At 47.4% G+C, this 12,973-nt stretch overlaps 2 protein-coding genes across 2 annotated transcripts in view; one reads left to right on the forward strand and one right to left on the reverse strand.

Moving 5' to 3' along the window:
* The window catches only part of LOC119163924 (aldehyde dehydrogenase 1A1), a 638,180-nt gene that overhangs the window by 571,001 nt on the left and 54,206 nt on the right, over window positions 1–12,973 (reverse strand). The window lies entirely within an intron of this gene.
* LOC119165683 (uncharacterized) lies at window positions 293–8,707 on the forward strand. The gene has a single exon (XM_075872627.1). The coding sequence runs from the start codon at window positions 5,102–5,104 to the stop codon at window positions 7,295–7,297; it is 2,196 nt and encodes a 731-aa protein (XP_075728742.1). The 5' UTR covers window positions 293–5,101; the 3' UTR covers window positions 7,298–8,707.

A 12,973-nucleotide genomic window follows, 5' to 3' on the forward strand; every position in this document is an offset into this window, starting at 1 on the left:
AAAGGCGATAGCTGTATTTCAAAAGCTGAGAAGCCTCTAACTTGTGCAGCTCCCGAAGATTTTTGAATGATGCCCGCTGTATGCAGTCGGGATGGACACTGTTGTTTGAGAGATCAAACGTTGGAAAATATAGGTTTGTCCCAAGATTCTTTTGATTGATCCAGTTGTTTCGGATGCATTTCAACAAGTGCACAAAATCCACAACATAAAACATAGGTCTTGTCGCGTCTTTTGAATTTGGGTAAACGATTCTCAGCTTTGGCAGATCGGAAAACATACTGAGTGCCTTGCGATTGATTGCGTTGTTGTCTGAAACTACTGCAAGAACTTTAAAACCTATTTCCTCAAGGCCAATGATTACATTTTTCAGGACAGCCTGAAGAGAGTGAGCATTCATTGTTCGTGCAGGCAGAATGTGCACCACCTCGCGAAAAGAACTCAGCATGCTTTCCACCATAAACACATGAGCCGAAGTAACGGCCTCTTCACTATTTCGTGCTGCCCCTGAAATTTTTCCACCTTTAAAATCAAAGAAAGGCTGGATGTGAATTTCGTCGAGCATGAGAACCACAGCACTTTCATGCGGGTGCAATTGTTTAAATCTGTGCATTATGTACCTGAGAAAATTTTCACTGGCTGACTCAGTGTCAGGTGACAAGTGAAACGAGGAGCAGACATTTCGACAAGTACTGGGATGTGGCATGGGAAAAAAACCTGAACCCCTCAGAAATTTGTAGGCGTGTGGAGATATGGTATGCAATATGCAAGCAACCACTATACTTTCGGAGGAATACTGCAATCGTTGTTTTCCAAGCAACGCCACTTGGTCTCCCAAGAACCGACTGATACGTTTCTTGCTGTCAATGGCATCTCGTTCAAGTTGCTCAAGAAGGCTAACGACTACGTCACAAAGACCTTCCGAGGAGCATTTTTCATGGAGGATGCTTTGAAGCCTACTCAGGATGGCAGACAGGACATTCACATTCCCAATGCTTCCTGGCACGACATAATCACCTATGCGGCTTAGTTTGGTACCATGAAAACATACACTGATACTCAGGTCGCTGAAAACAGTAACAGACGACCGCAACATTGGCATGCTCTCATCAACAATATTTAAAAACAGGGCACAGCTTGTGCGGTGAATTACAATCCACTCTCTTGGCACAGGTGCACTTTTCAAACATTCCATAAGCTCAAGATTCGAGGAAAAACAGCCTTTCGTTTCTTCATCACGATAAGAAGCCTCCGATTCTGCGATGGCACGAGCGAGGTCAGCTGCTTCTCGGCGCATTTTTTTCGCTTCCGGGCATTCTCTCAGAGAAGGGTCATCCTTCGACAAGTACGAAGGACATCCTGGGAACAGTGTGGGCACTCATCCTAAACGCAGGCGTGGTACTTTCAGTGAGACCTCTAGCACTCTTCCTGTCATAGGATCCGTGTAGGACGACTTGTTCTGAAGGCATGACTCGGTGAAATGCAATGCGCATACCTGCATACCAACAGCAGTCGCAGAGTGTCAGCGAACCTCGGAATGCGTCTAAACATTGCTCAAGCGCTTCGCGAACTGTCACAATGAGTATAATTTCACCATCAGTGTGATGCAATGATGACATCCAGTTTGCTCTTACCTTGTTGTTTTCCGTAGGAAAGAAATCCTTTCTTGGAATAGCACTGAGCCACTTCTTCCTTAGCACTTCATCCTTGGGGAATGAAAATACTTGAACTTTCTTCCCGGTCTTCTAATTACTTGAACATGCCGGCACACAGCACTTATTGGGCATGTCAGAAGCTTCGTGCAATAAAATTCCGGCAGTAAAATTCACTGCACACAACGCAAAGAAAATGGCTCGGCAGACTCGCGAAAAAAACACGTGCAGCACGGCCGTTACCACTGCAGCGAGTGGGAATTCGGGAATGCGCGACGAAACCGGTCAGGAAGTATTGGACTGGTAGGACGGTTGTTGGTGACGTCACGGCGGAGGGCGCAGGCCTGAAGAATTTTTAGGAGGTGTTGCTAAACCCCAGTGCTTTGAAAAACTCTGCACCATCATCCTGAACTATAGGGTGAAGCCCTTTACAGAACATTATCAAGTGTTCGGCAGTTTCTTTCTCCTCTCCACACGCACTGCCGTGTCTACCCCTTTGTATTTGGCTCGATCAGTCTTGGTTCGCAATACTCCCGTCATCGCCTCGAACAGTAGAGAACTACCCCAAGTATTATCATAGATCCTTCCCTTGGCGATTTCCTGCTTAAAAGTTCGATAGATTTCTAGTGCGGGCTTCTTAATCATGCCAGTTCTCCACATGTCGGTCTCAGTTTCTTTCACCTTCTTCTTAACCGATAGTTCTTTTTGGTTTGGCTCCCTGCTGTTTTGGTAAGACGACATTTTGGCAAGACTCATCTACATTAAGGCTCATTCGAAAGCGGCCGGCACTGCGGCGACGAGCATGTAAACAAACCTGTAAGTTAAAAATGGACTGAGTCGGGGTTGAAAGCAAGCGCGCTTCACCGACGACAGCATAGGCAAGTCCCGTGATGTTTGCTACGTCTCAGCCAACGTTTTATATATCTAGAAACACTGGTCTCAGCCACCGCAGCGCTGGCCTCTCCAGTGGTCTCCTTTGCTCCCAAAAGCCCCTAAACATGACCTCTAAGATAGCGGACGCGCGTGCCCGCAATCTCGGAGGCCATGCCTTAAAACATTGCGAAGTATAGACACTTTCCTCCTCTGTTCTCTTTTCTCCTGAATCTCCGCTCTTTTGCACTCGCTTCTTGATGTGGCACTACCTCCCTTTTTCCTGCACAGCAGACGCCCTTTTGCAACGAAAGAACTTGCTCGACAGGCAGTGCGCCGAGAGCATTCGCACCAGCCATCTAACTCGACCTGAAATTAGCTTAACAAGTGTAACGTTGGCCCATGACAGCTCTGTTTAGTGCCACGTGCAGCACGTACTTGTGATTAGGCCTTTGTGCATACCACTTTTCAGTATGCACGTTCTTAAACGCAGAATGTTATTGAATGTTGGTGAGAACCCTCGCTTTTATTGGCCCATCGTTTAGCGTGCCTTTGGATAAGTTTAAAACTGTGAATAATATCGCTCAAACGTTTATGTGCACCTACTACGGCTTGCCTTTCTATTAGCTGGCGCGATAGCACCCGAAGGGACACAGCAACTGTCTTTCCTTACACAGCGCATGGGTGGTGCACGCTTCGCCGTATTTGGGATATACAATATGTGCAAAGAGCAGTGACTCACGCAGTGGAAGCAACAACTCACGTTGACGCTGTCGACGCGGGACATTGATGTCGCCGACGGCCAATTTTAGCATTTGCTGAGGCATCGAAGACATTTGTCAGAAGGCGTACATCCTTTATAGTTGATAAATTCGAGCAGCGTGAAGTGGTTAGACGCACCAATCATATTTCAGAAGTGCGCCTGGTGGACGTATCTCCTGGTATTTCACATGAACCATATCGTTGAAAGAATGAGCGGGCTTGTGAATGAACTAGCGTGTCACCATACGTGATTACTTTGCGAGAGCTCCAGTCACGAATGTAAACTTCATACAAAAAATAGCAAAAAAAAATATTATCATGCGAAATGGCACATATGTGTGACGTTCCTAAGCAATGCACGCATCGACTCGAATGCATGCACGCTTTGTATAGCTGCCCTCGCATTGCGAGCACCGCGGCTGATCGGTCAAGGTAAAAGAGCCACAGAGAGCAATGTGCACTCAAATATATACGAGCACGCAACAAAACCAACAGTGAGTACCAATCTTAATGTGAGTTGCTGCATCCCAGTTTTGTCTATTCGAAAAAGCAGTGCGAAATCTATGAAGTTACACTCTCACAATTTTGAGCGTCTTTCCGCGTACATGCTTAGCGCACAAACCAGCACCCCGAACTTACCAGATGCCATATAGCGACAAGCAGAACACGTAAGCATGTATTGTCGACAAAAAACAAAAACAGCCCCCACAGAAGCTTTAATGAAACCTGCGTGAAAGATAGAGACGTCCAGCACAATTAATTGTGACTTGTTTACGCCGTTTGAGCAGGCCTTGAATTGAGCAAACATCATACCATACTAATAGTGACAGACGCGCAACTTACTTCACAAAGTGTGTCAGAACACATCAGCTTGAAGTTATCACTTCCGATTCTATACAACAATGTCTTTTGTCGAAACTACTTGCGCTTAACGGGCGGTACCTTTCGGCCGTCTCTGTAGACTTGTTCTCGCATCAGAAGGCGCACTGTGGTAAGAGTGCTTCTCACAACCAAAATCGAAACTGGAAGTGAAAACGATAGCGGAAAATAACCGACGAAGACGAAGTGTGCACGGGGTCAGACGAACGCGAGCGCGTGAGTTTCGGAACAGCGACGGGCAGAGGAAGAACGCGGCCAGCTAGCAAGAGCGCTAGGCGTTGGGCCTCAGGGGACCGAACCAACGAGCGGGTGTCACCAACCCAACCGGGACGAGCGTGGCATGTTCCTGAGGCGAGTGGCGGTTCCGGGGCGGGCCTGACATGCTGTTCCTGTGGCGGACGAGCGTGCGGGCCAGGGCAAGCGGCTGATCCTGTCCAGACTCGGGTCCGGCACAACCAGTCACCGAGATCGTGGCCACGGTGCCACGTCGGAGCCGGTCCGGCACAACCGCCAATTGAAGGTGCGACCTCGGTGTTGCGTCGGCCGCAGCGTGAGGCTGCCTGATCCAGCCCGAGCAGCTGATGGTCTGCTCGTGAGCTCCCGTGCACTTGGCAACCTTCCCGTGGCGAGGTTGCGTCGTCGACGCCATCGTCTTCAGCGGGAGCGTGAGCGGCACCGACGGAATTAGACTTCCGAGTGGTGAGGATGCGTGGGTTACTCGCGGGCGCGTAGACATAAGGACTGTAGGACTGAATTACGGAGCCAGTGTGTTGTACAGATAGCCACAGTGTTGTGATTGTTTTGTGTGTGAAGTCAATAGATGTTTCTCTTGTCCTTGTCTTGGGTTTCTGCGTCTGAGGGCCCAAGAACCACCACAATTGGCGAGCCTGCCAGGATGGCTTATTAAAATCTAAAGCCATTACTCAGACGCAGCCTTTGTCATGGACAGGGAGAAATTTATTGCACTTGGCCGACAGCTAGGGTTGGAGAACGAGGAGCTCAGAGAGTGGGTTGAGCGAGAGTGCGTTGAAGCTCGAGATGAGCGTGCTAGGGAGCGCGAGATCGCGAAAGAAAACGCTGAGAGGCAGCAGAAGCTGTTAGAGCAGCAGCAGAAGGTGCAGGAACAAGAGCTGAAGATCCTCGAACTGAAGCTTCGACTTCAGGAGAGCGCAAGCAGGGTACAGCCAATGGTGGCTGACGAACAGGGAGGATCCAGCATGAGCGCCAGAGGAATAACAGAGGTCTGCAGTCCTCCTAAACTTATTCCGCCCTTCAATGAGGCTCGGGACGACCTCGACGCGTACCTGCAGCGATTTGAACGGGTCGCCACGTGTCAAGGGTGGCCGCGTGAAAAGTGGGCTCTTTCGCTTAGCCTATGCATGACAGGAGAAGCGCTAACAGTCACAGGCCGGTTAGATCCAACAGCTGTGCTGAATTATGATCAGCTGAAAGCGGCGCTTCTTCAGAGGTTCCGCTATACTGCGGAAGGCTACCGCGAAAAATTTCGTAAAGCGAAGCCCGAAGAAAACGAGACTGGTCTGCAGTATGCTGCAAGACTTTCCGGCTACTTTGACCGTTGGCTTGAAGTGGGAAAAACGGAGACAAGCTTTGCTAGCTTGCGAGATCTGATGATAAGTGAGCAATTCATGAAGGGTTGTTCTCCGGCACTCAGGATCTTTCTCAAGGAGAGAAGTTGCAAAACCCTGAGTTCGCTTTGCGAGACTGCCGATAACTTCATGGAAGCACAGGCGCTCACAAACTTAGGAAGAGAACGGATTCCCAAGGATCCGGGACCTTCGGTGTCCAAGCCGGAGTCCGCGAAGAAGACGGAGAAGCCTGCAAGTCGCTGTTTCCTTTGTGACAAGGCAGGCCATCGCGCAGCCGACTGCTGGTCCCGCACGAAAGGGAATACCTTCAGCCGATGCGGAGTATGCAAACAAAGTAGAGACAGCAGTGACAGATGCCCCGGTAGAAAATTTGGCAAAGACCAGGCATCATGTATGCTATCGGAAAAACGCGAAGACTTGACACCTGAACACCATAAGAGTGGCTACATTGTTCTCCAAGACGGCGGAACAATACCCATCGTCAATGCCACAGCAAGTCGACGATCCGCGAACGTTGGAGTCGCTGACATGCCTGTTGTGGAGGGGTTCCTAGAGGACAGACCAGTGCATGTGCTTCGAGACACCGGCTGCAACACGGTCGTCGTGCGGCAATCCTTGGTTCCGAAGGAGAAGTTCACGGGAACGACGAGCCCAGTGTACTTACTGGACCGTACTGTGCGATACCTCCCAGAGGCAAAAGTCCTTTTGCAATGTACATTGTTTACTGGGGAAGTACTCGTTAAGTGTATGACCGACCCATTATACGACGTAATTTTGGGCAACATCAAGGGCGCGGCAGTGCCGGATACGTTACCTATGAATGAGTCAGCACCACAGCATGACCATGGCCACGTGGAAACAAGGCGTGCACCATGCACAGACTCTAGCAAAGGGAATGCTATCAATAGTGAGCAGGAGCTGGCCACCAAGATGCTCCAGATCCAGTCCAAGAGGTTTTACCTGGACGTCAAGCAGAACCGCCGGGGCCGCGTCATCAAGGTGGCCGAGGTGCAACAGGTCGGGGTAGTGGGTAGGAAAAGTCGTCTCTTCCTCGCCATGTCAACAGCGGCTGAGTTCCGGGACCACCCGACATCCTTCAATGAGCTGTACGCTTCCCTGGGTCCCCCCAATCCAGAGAAACTGCCTGAGGATGGCAAGTTGAAAAGTGAGATAATGATTAAGGACAATAGGCGCTACTACCTGGATCTCAAGGAAAACTCCAGGGGGCGGTTTCTAAGGGTGTCCCAGACGATAGCACGAGGTGGTCCTAGGTCCCAGATCGCCATCCCTGCACAGGGTATGATCGAGTTCCGCGACGCGCTCACGGACTTACTAGAAGAGTTTGGCACGGACGACGGAGCTTTCAAAGGAGAACTACCTGAAGGGCGCCACATGCGTGTAGAAAACAAGACGTTTTATTTCGACATTGGGCAGAATACCCGAGACATCTACATGCGTATCTCAGAGGTGAAGAACATGAGAGAGCGTTTCGACAAGTGCAGAATCTATTGTCCACGCAGCCTGTGCTGAAGTCACCCGACTTGCATAAGCCATTTGTTCTGCGCACGGATGCGTCTTCGCGGAGCTTAGGAGCAGTATTGCTCCAGGAACACCAAGGCCGTCTGCACCCAGTTTCCTACGCGAGCCGTAAATTACTACCCCGCGAAGCAGCCTACTCCACAATTGAAAGAGAAGGCCTTGCCGTAGTCTGGGCTGTTCGCAAATACCACATTTTTCTCTATGGCAAGCCGTTCACGTTGCAATGTGACCACCAGCCATTGACTTATATTCAGTCAGCTAGGCACCTAAATAATCGAGTCCTGCGGTGGAGTCTCCTTCTTATGGAATATGACTTTCACGTGGAACACATTCGTGGTGTGAACAACGTTGGTGCCGACTATATGAGTCGTGCGGCTTTTACCGAGCAGTGACTTATTGCCGTTGTACACAATTTTTTTTATCATGTTGTCATCATAGTGCAATTGGTTTTTTTTTTACATCTAAACTGTGACATTTAAAGTGTGCGGAACCTTTGTTATCTTTGGGAACTGTGTGTTACGTGTGTACAACGTACTGGAAGTTGGGGGGAGTGTGGTAAGAGTGCTTCTCACAACCAAAATCGAAACTGGAAGTGAAAACGATAGCGGAAAATAACCGACGAAGACGAAGTGTGCACGGGGTCAGACGAACGCGAGCGCGTGAAATTCGGAACAGCGACGGGCAGAGGAAGAACGCGGCCAGCTAGCAAGAGCGCTAGGCGTTGGGCCTCAGGGGACCGAACCAACGAGCGGGTGTCACCAACCCAACCGGGACGAGCGTGGCATGTTCCTGAGGCGAGTGGCGGTTCCAGGGCGGGCCTGACATGCTGTTCCTGTGGCGGACGAGCGTGCGGGCCAGGGCAAGCGGCTGATCCTGTCCAGACTCAGGTCCGGCACAACCAGTCACCGAGATCGTGGCCACGGTGCCACGTCGGAGCCGGTCCGGCACAACCGCCAATTGAAGGTGCGACCTCGGTGTTGCGTCGGCCGCAGCGTGAGGCTGCCTGATCCAGCCCGAGCAGCTGATGGTCTGCTCGTGAGCTCCCGTGCACTTGGCAACCTTCCCGTGGCGAGGTTGCGTCGTCGACACCATCGTCTTCAGCGGGAGCGTGAGCGGCACCGACGGAATTAGACTTCCGAGTAGTGAGGACGCGTGGGTTACTCGCGGGCGCGTAGACATAAGGACTGTAGGACTGAATTACGGAGCCAGTGTGTTGTACAGATAGCCACAGTGTTGTGATTGTTTTGTGTGTGAAGTCAATAGATGTTTCTCTTGTCCTTGTCTTGGGTTTCTGCGTCTGAGGGCCCAAGAACCACCACACGCACCAACCACTCACGGCAACGAGCAGCGACGTCATTCCTGGGTGAAAAGTATTTGACAGCACAGCACGCACAGGACAAGTTTGTATCTGTCAAAACTGTGCCCCCCCCCCCCACCCACACACAAGTGATTCTTAAAACAAGAGAAAAGTGAGCCCCGTAACTGTCTCTCAGGGGGAGGACACCTCAACAGTAGCTTACGAGGGATGAGGGGTAAGGAGGGATCAAAAGAATGGGATTAAAAGGTATAGTGTTAGAGAGAGCGAGGCGCAGGGACAGCCACATACGGAAGTAAGGAGGAGATAGGAAAGATGGACACGGTCGCAGGAGTCCGAGGACAGGGCACCTTTCGGCGAGAGCTCTTGTCGGCGTCAGGAGATGGCGTAGGGCGAGCCAGTCAGCTAGAGTTACTGTATATGCTATCTTCAGGTACCTAGAGGTAGCATATAAATGTTAGAATAAGCTGCTCCTGTCTGCGGTCCCTTCAACCAGTCAACCACAAGTGAAATCGAGAGCATACAACAAAAATCAGCCAGATTCTTTTTCAATTCCCATCATCGTCACACATCCGTAAGTGCTTTACTACAATACGCGAACCTTGAACCTCTAGAGACACGTCGCCATTGAGAAAGACTTAAAATATTATACCTACTTCACCATGAACACGTTAATTAGACAAGGACTTGTACATCAAACCGTGTGACCGGCGCCCTACTCTCTCATCTCATTCGCTCAAATTAACTGAATATTCCTGCCGAACCAACATCTTCAATCTTTTTTTCTTCGTGCCATCCATGAATGGAATGCATTGTCTGAACATGTACTGCAGAGCCCAACCATGACGTCTTTTGTCCATTCTCTTACTAATCTATGACACAAGGTGTTTCAACACAAACATATTCTTTTTGTTGCTGAGCTGAGCGCTCAGTAATCAAGTGCTGTTTTGCGCATTCTTGTCACGTTTTTTTTTCTTTTTTTTTCATTCCTCTGTCACTACTTTCTTTAGCTACGGTTTGTTTCTTTTGTTCGGTTATTTTTTTATCCCTGTTATTTGCTTGCCGGCATTTTCACCTGCAACACTTTGCATTTTTTTTTATACTGCTTCCAGTATTTCACAAGCTGTAAATACTGATCAAGACATTTTTTGTTTAACTCTTAACATTTTTTCCTTTTTTCTTTTTCTCACAATGTGTATTCACAGCTCGTTACTTTTGTTTCTTTTAGCTTTTTGTGCAACCCACTCCTGCGTATGGCTTGCAAAGCAAGCCAACAGAACATATATATATATATATATATATATATATATATATATATATATATATATATATATATATATATATATATATATATATATATATATATATATTAGCATCCTATCACTCTGAAGTCGGAGTTCTTATAACACGCACAAACAAAGATGTAAAACTAAAAAACTGGCCGCCATGGCAACCCAGGAAATTGTATTCGATGGCCACCTTTATACTTGCGTTATTTACCTTTCGTTTGATCAGTGTCTCGGCAAATGCTTCTAAGAAAATTACTCACTGATTCAGCGCTATACTTCAACTCTCTTGGTGGGCAGGCCAAGCTTCACGCCATTGCGAGTACCTGATAAGGTTAGAGTTTTCATTAACGATATAACGCTGTCACGCCATGGCTAACGATAATAAGAAGTGATCCGAATCAGTAGCAACTGCTTTGCGTTGAGTCGGAATGCAACACACAGCGGCGAAAACTTAGCCACTGCGTTCCTCTTTGAACTGTGTTGTGATCCAGCTTTTCTCGAACAGAACAGCGAGGCAAAGATAAAGCAGGATACATTTCCTTGTGAGGACAGTCAAGTATGGCCCATTAACAGGTCGCTCTGTTACTCTGAGTGAGAGATTAAGTGTGGATCTTTTTTTTTTTTTTTTAAGAGCCATATGCAGAAACCGAAACTGAGCTAAATTTCGCAGTAATTTGAAGCATGCCTGTAAGTATCATTAACTTATAAAACAGTTTGAATCAAACTGGGGCCATGCCTGATTGTAACGTGAAGTTAAAAAGGTAGGTTCTCATAAAAAATTAGCCAAATGCTGCAACTCTTTCAATCAAATTGAGCCACATTCATTAAACCAGCACTGTGTCAACAATTGTCACCAAATTAATTGATATGGTTTTATCCAATTTGTTTCCTAGTTGCTTTGCTATCGTGTTCACGTTCTAGAATTAGTTTTTTTTTAGTGCGAGTTGGCACTTACTCGAGGAGGTGATGTTCTATGACAAAACTCGAATATAAAAATTGGCCCTGTATCTGCATGTTACACTGCAAATGTCGTCGAAAGACGATAGTCTTGCGTCTGGAGAGAGTGAACAAAACGTTTATTTGATGTTATGCGCAAGAAAATCGGTGAATGGTATTCTAAAGGCACTGCGTTAGAGTGCCTCGAGCGTGCAGCGGAGGCAAACGAGCGCATCAAGTCACGTCACACGTGACACATGAGCGCTATGTGTCAGTTATACTGGAAAACGGGGCGCGCGCCGTGCACGCCTGTCTCTGAGGTGACAAGGTGTAGAACGCAAGGCGACGGGTAAGTGCCGTCACCGTGTCGTCTTAGCAAAGCGTTGGAAACACTTTCCATTTCGTGCAAGTGCTTCATGGCCAGCGCAGCATTATAAAGGCTACGATCCTTAAAATTACTGATGCATGCCTTTTCTAGTACAAAATACACACATAATATTGACTTTTTGTTATGGTGCCTCAGATATGCGTATTAATTGCTAATTTACAATCGCACAAGTATGAACGCTGAACCTTGAGAAATATTGGTGGGCGCTGCGGATGGGGTCGGCCGTTTGGAGTGTCGTTTGGTCACTTAGGTGCCGTTTAGAGTACCGTTATGGTGGACAAACAGACAAATGTGCAGACATACAGACAGAGAGACCAAAATTTTTGCGTCGAAGGTCCCCAAGAAAGACTATCGTCTTTAAAAAGTAAGGGCCGACTTTACAGTGGCGCGGCTGATCGCTCCGGTAACAGAAGTATTTTTGTCAATCTGTTGGTTCGCGATATAGGGAAAAGCTAAAAACCTGAAGCGCGTGTGTGGGCGTGTTTGTGAGTGAAAGAAGTGTATACTTAAGGGCTCATTTTTTCTTGTTAGACACAATAGTAACTAGATCTAACAGACAATATATGCGAGGCAGCATGTATTTGGTGAACAAACCGCGTTTTGACGCAAGATATGCTGATTGATTCCAGCAGAAACAATAGATGCACACCTAATCAAATAGCACTTCACTGGCATAGGAACCATCGCTTTGTACAATGTTGTGCTAATAGCTTGACCTATACACGACATGTGGAGCTCGGACATCCCTTGTGAAACTGAATTGCCTGGTGCCATGTAAGACCCGTTAACTCGTTACAGCGTCGGCGGAGCATGTATGCAGCGCTCATGCTTTACATATTATAGGCTCCCATCTCTATGCACGCAGACGGCTCGATCATCCCTCTGACTGACTACTTCATATAAGTACCAGATCACATATGGCAGATCGATACTATGAATACCATGTTTTCCAAATGTTTCGTTTTGGAAAAAAAAAAAAAAAAAGGTCTCCTTGTATCAGCACCGACCTCATAACACCTTGAAACCCCTGTGCGTTTCGGAAAGCCTGAACCTTAGTCTGAACCTTGCTTTGTACCACGGTTTTGCGATGAATAAAAGTTGCAATCCATTGAATACAATTTGCCGAAAATTCTGAACAATCGCGTTCACGCTACTATTTTATCTTGTTTTGTGAACATGTGAACATACACTGTATATTCATGTAAAATAAAGTATTTAAAGTCATCGTGTTTTACTGCCTCTCTGATTCGTACAAAAATGTCTCTTGTTCACTGCTAGCACCCTGTCGTAAAGCATGCACCTGAGTGTCGAATTTGCGTTTTCAGTTTTGCACCAAATTTTAATTGTCGAGGCGTCTTAATGCACAACGCCTACTGGACCCAGTCAACCTGCTGATGCTAAAATAAATAAAAAAGTAGAAGTTTAAGTTGCAACTAAAACAAGTCGAAATCTTGATAGATACTGCAACAAGATGAAAGAGGTAAGACTGTATGCAATAGACAGTGCTGAATATTTGAAAACTTTACGATACGGCAATATCAAGCTTATATATATAATGCTAACTGAACAACGAAAAGATTCATTCCAATTCTGCAAGCTGTACATAATGCACTCAAACACCTTTCTGAAGAACATCATTAAACTTCGAGAACAAAAGTCTTCAACTGCAAAGTGCAAGATGTAAGTTACCAACATTATTCCTTTTATATGACCTTACCAACATTTTCACCACTGCTTTT

This window comes from Rhipicephalus microplus, chromosome 8 (genome assembly GCF_043290135.1).
Source record: "Rhipicephalus microplus isolate Deutch F79 chromosome 8, USDA_Rmic, whole genome shotgun sequence".
Lineage (NCBI taxonomy): Eukaryota > Metazoa > Arthropoda > Arachnida > Ixodida > Ixodidae > Rhipicephalus > Rhipicephalus microplus.

What these genes read in the sequence shown, in the direction of transcription:
- LOC119165683 (XM_075872627.1), top strand. Translation starts at nt 5,102, where the DNA reads ATGGACAGGGAGAAATTTATTGCACTTGGCCGACAGCTAGGGTTGGAG.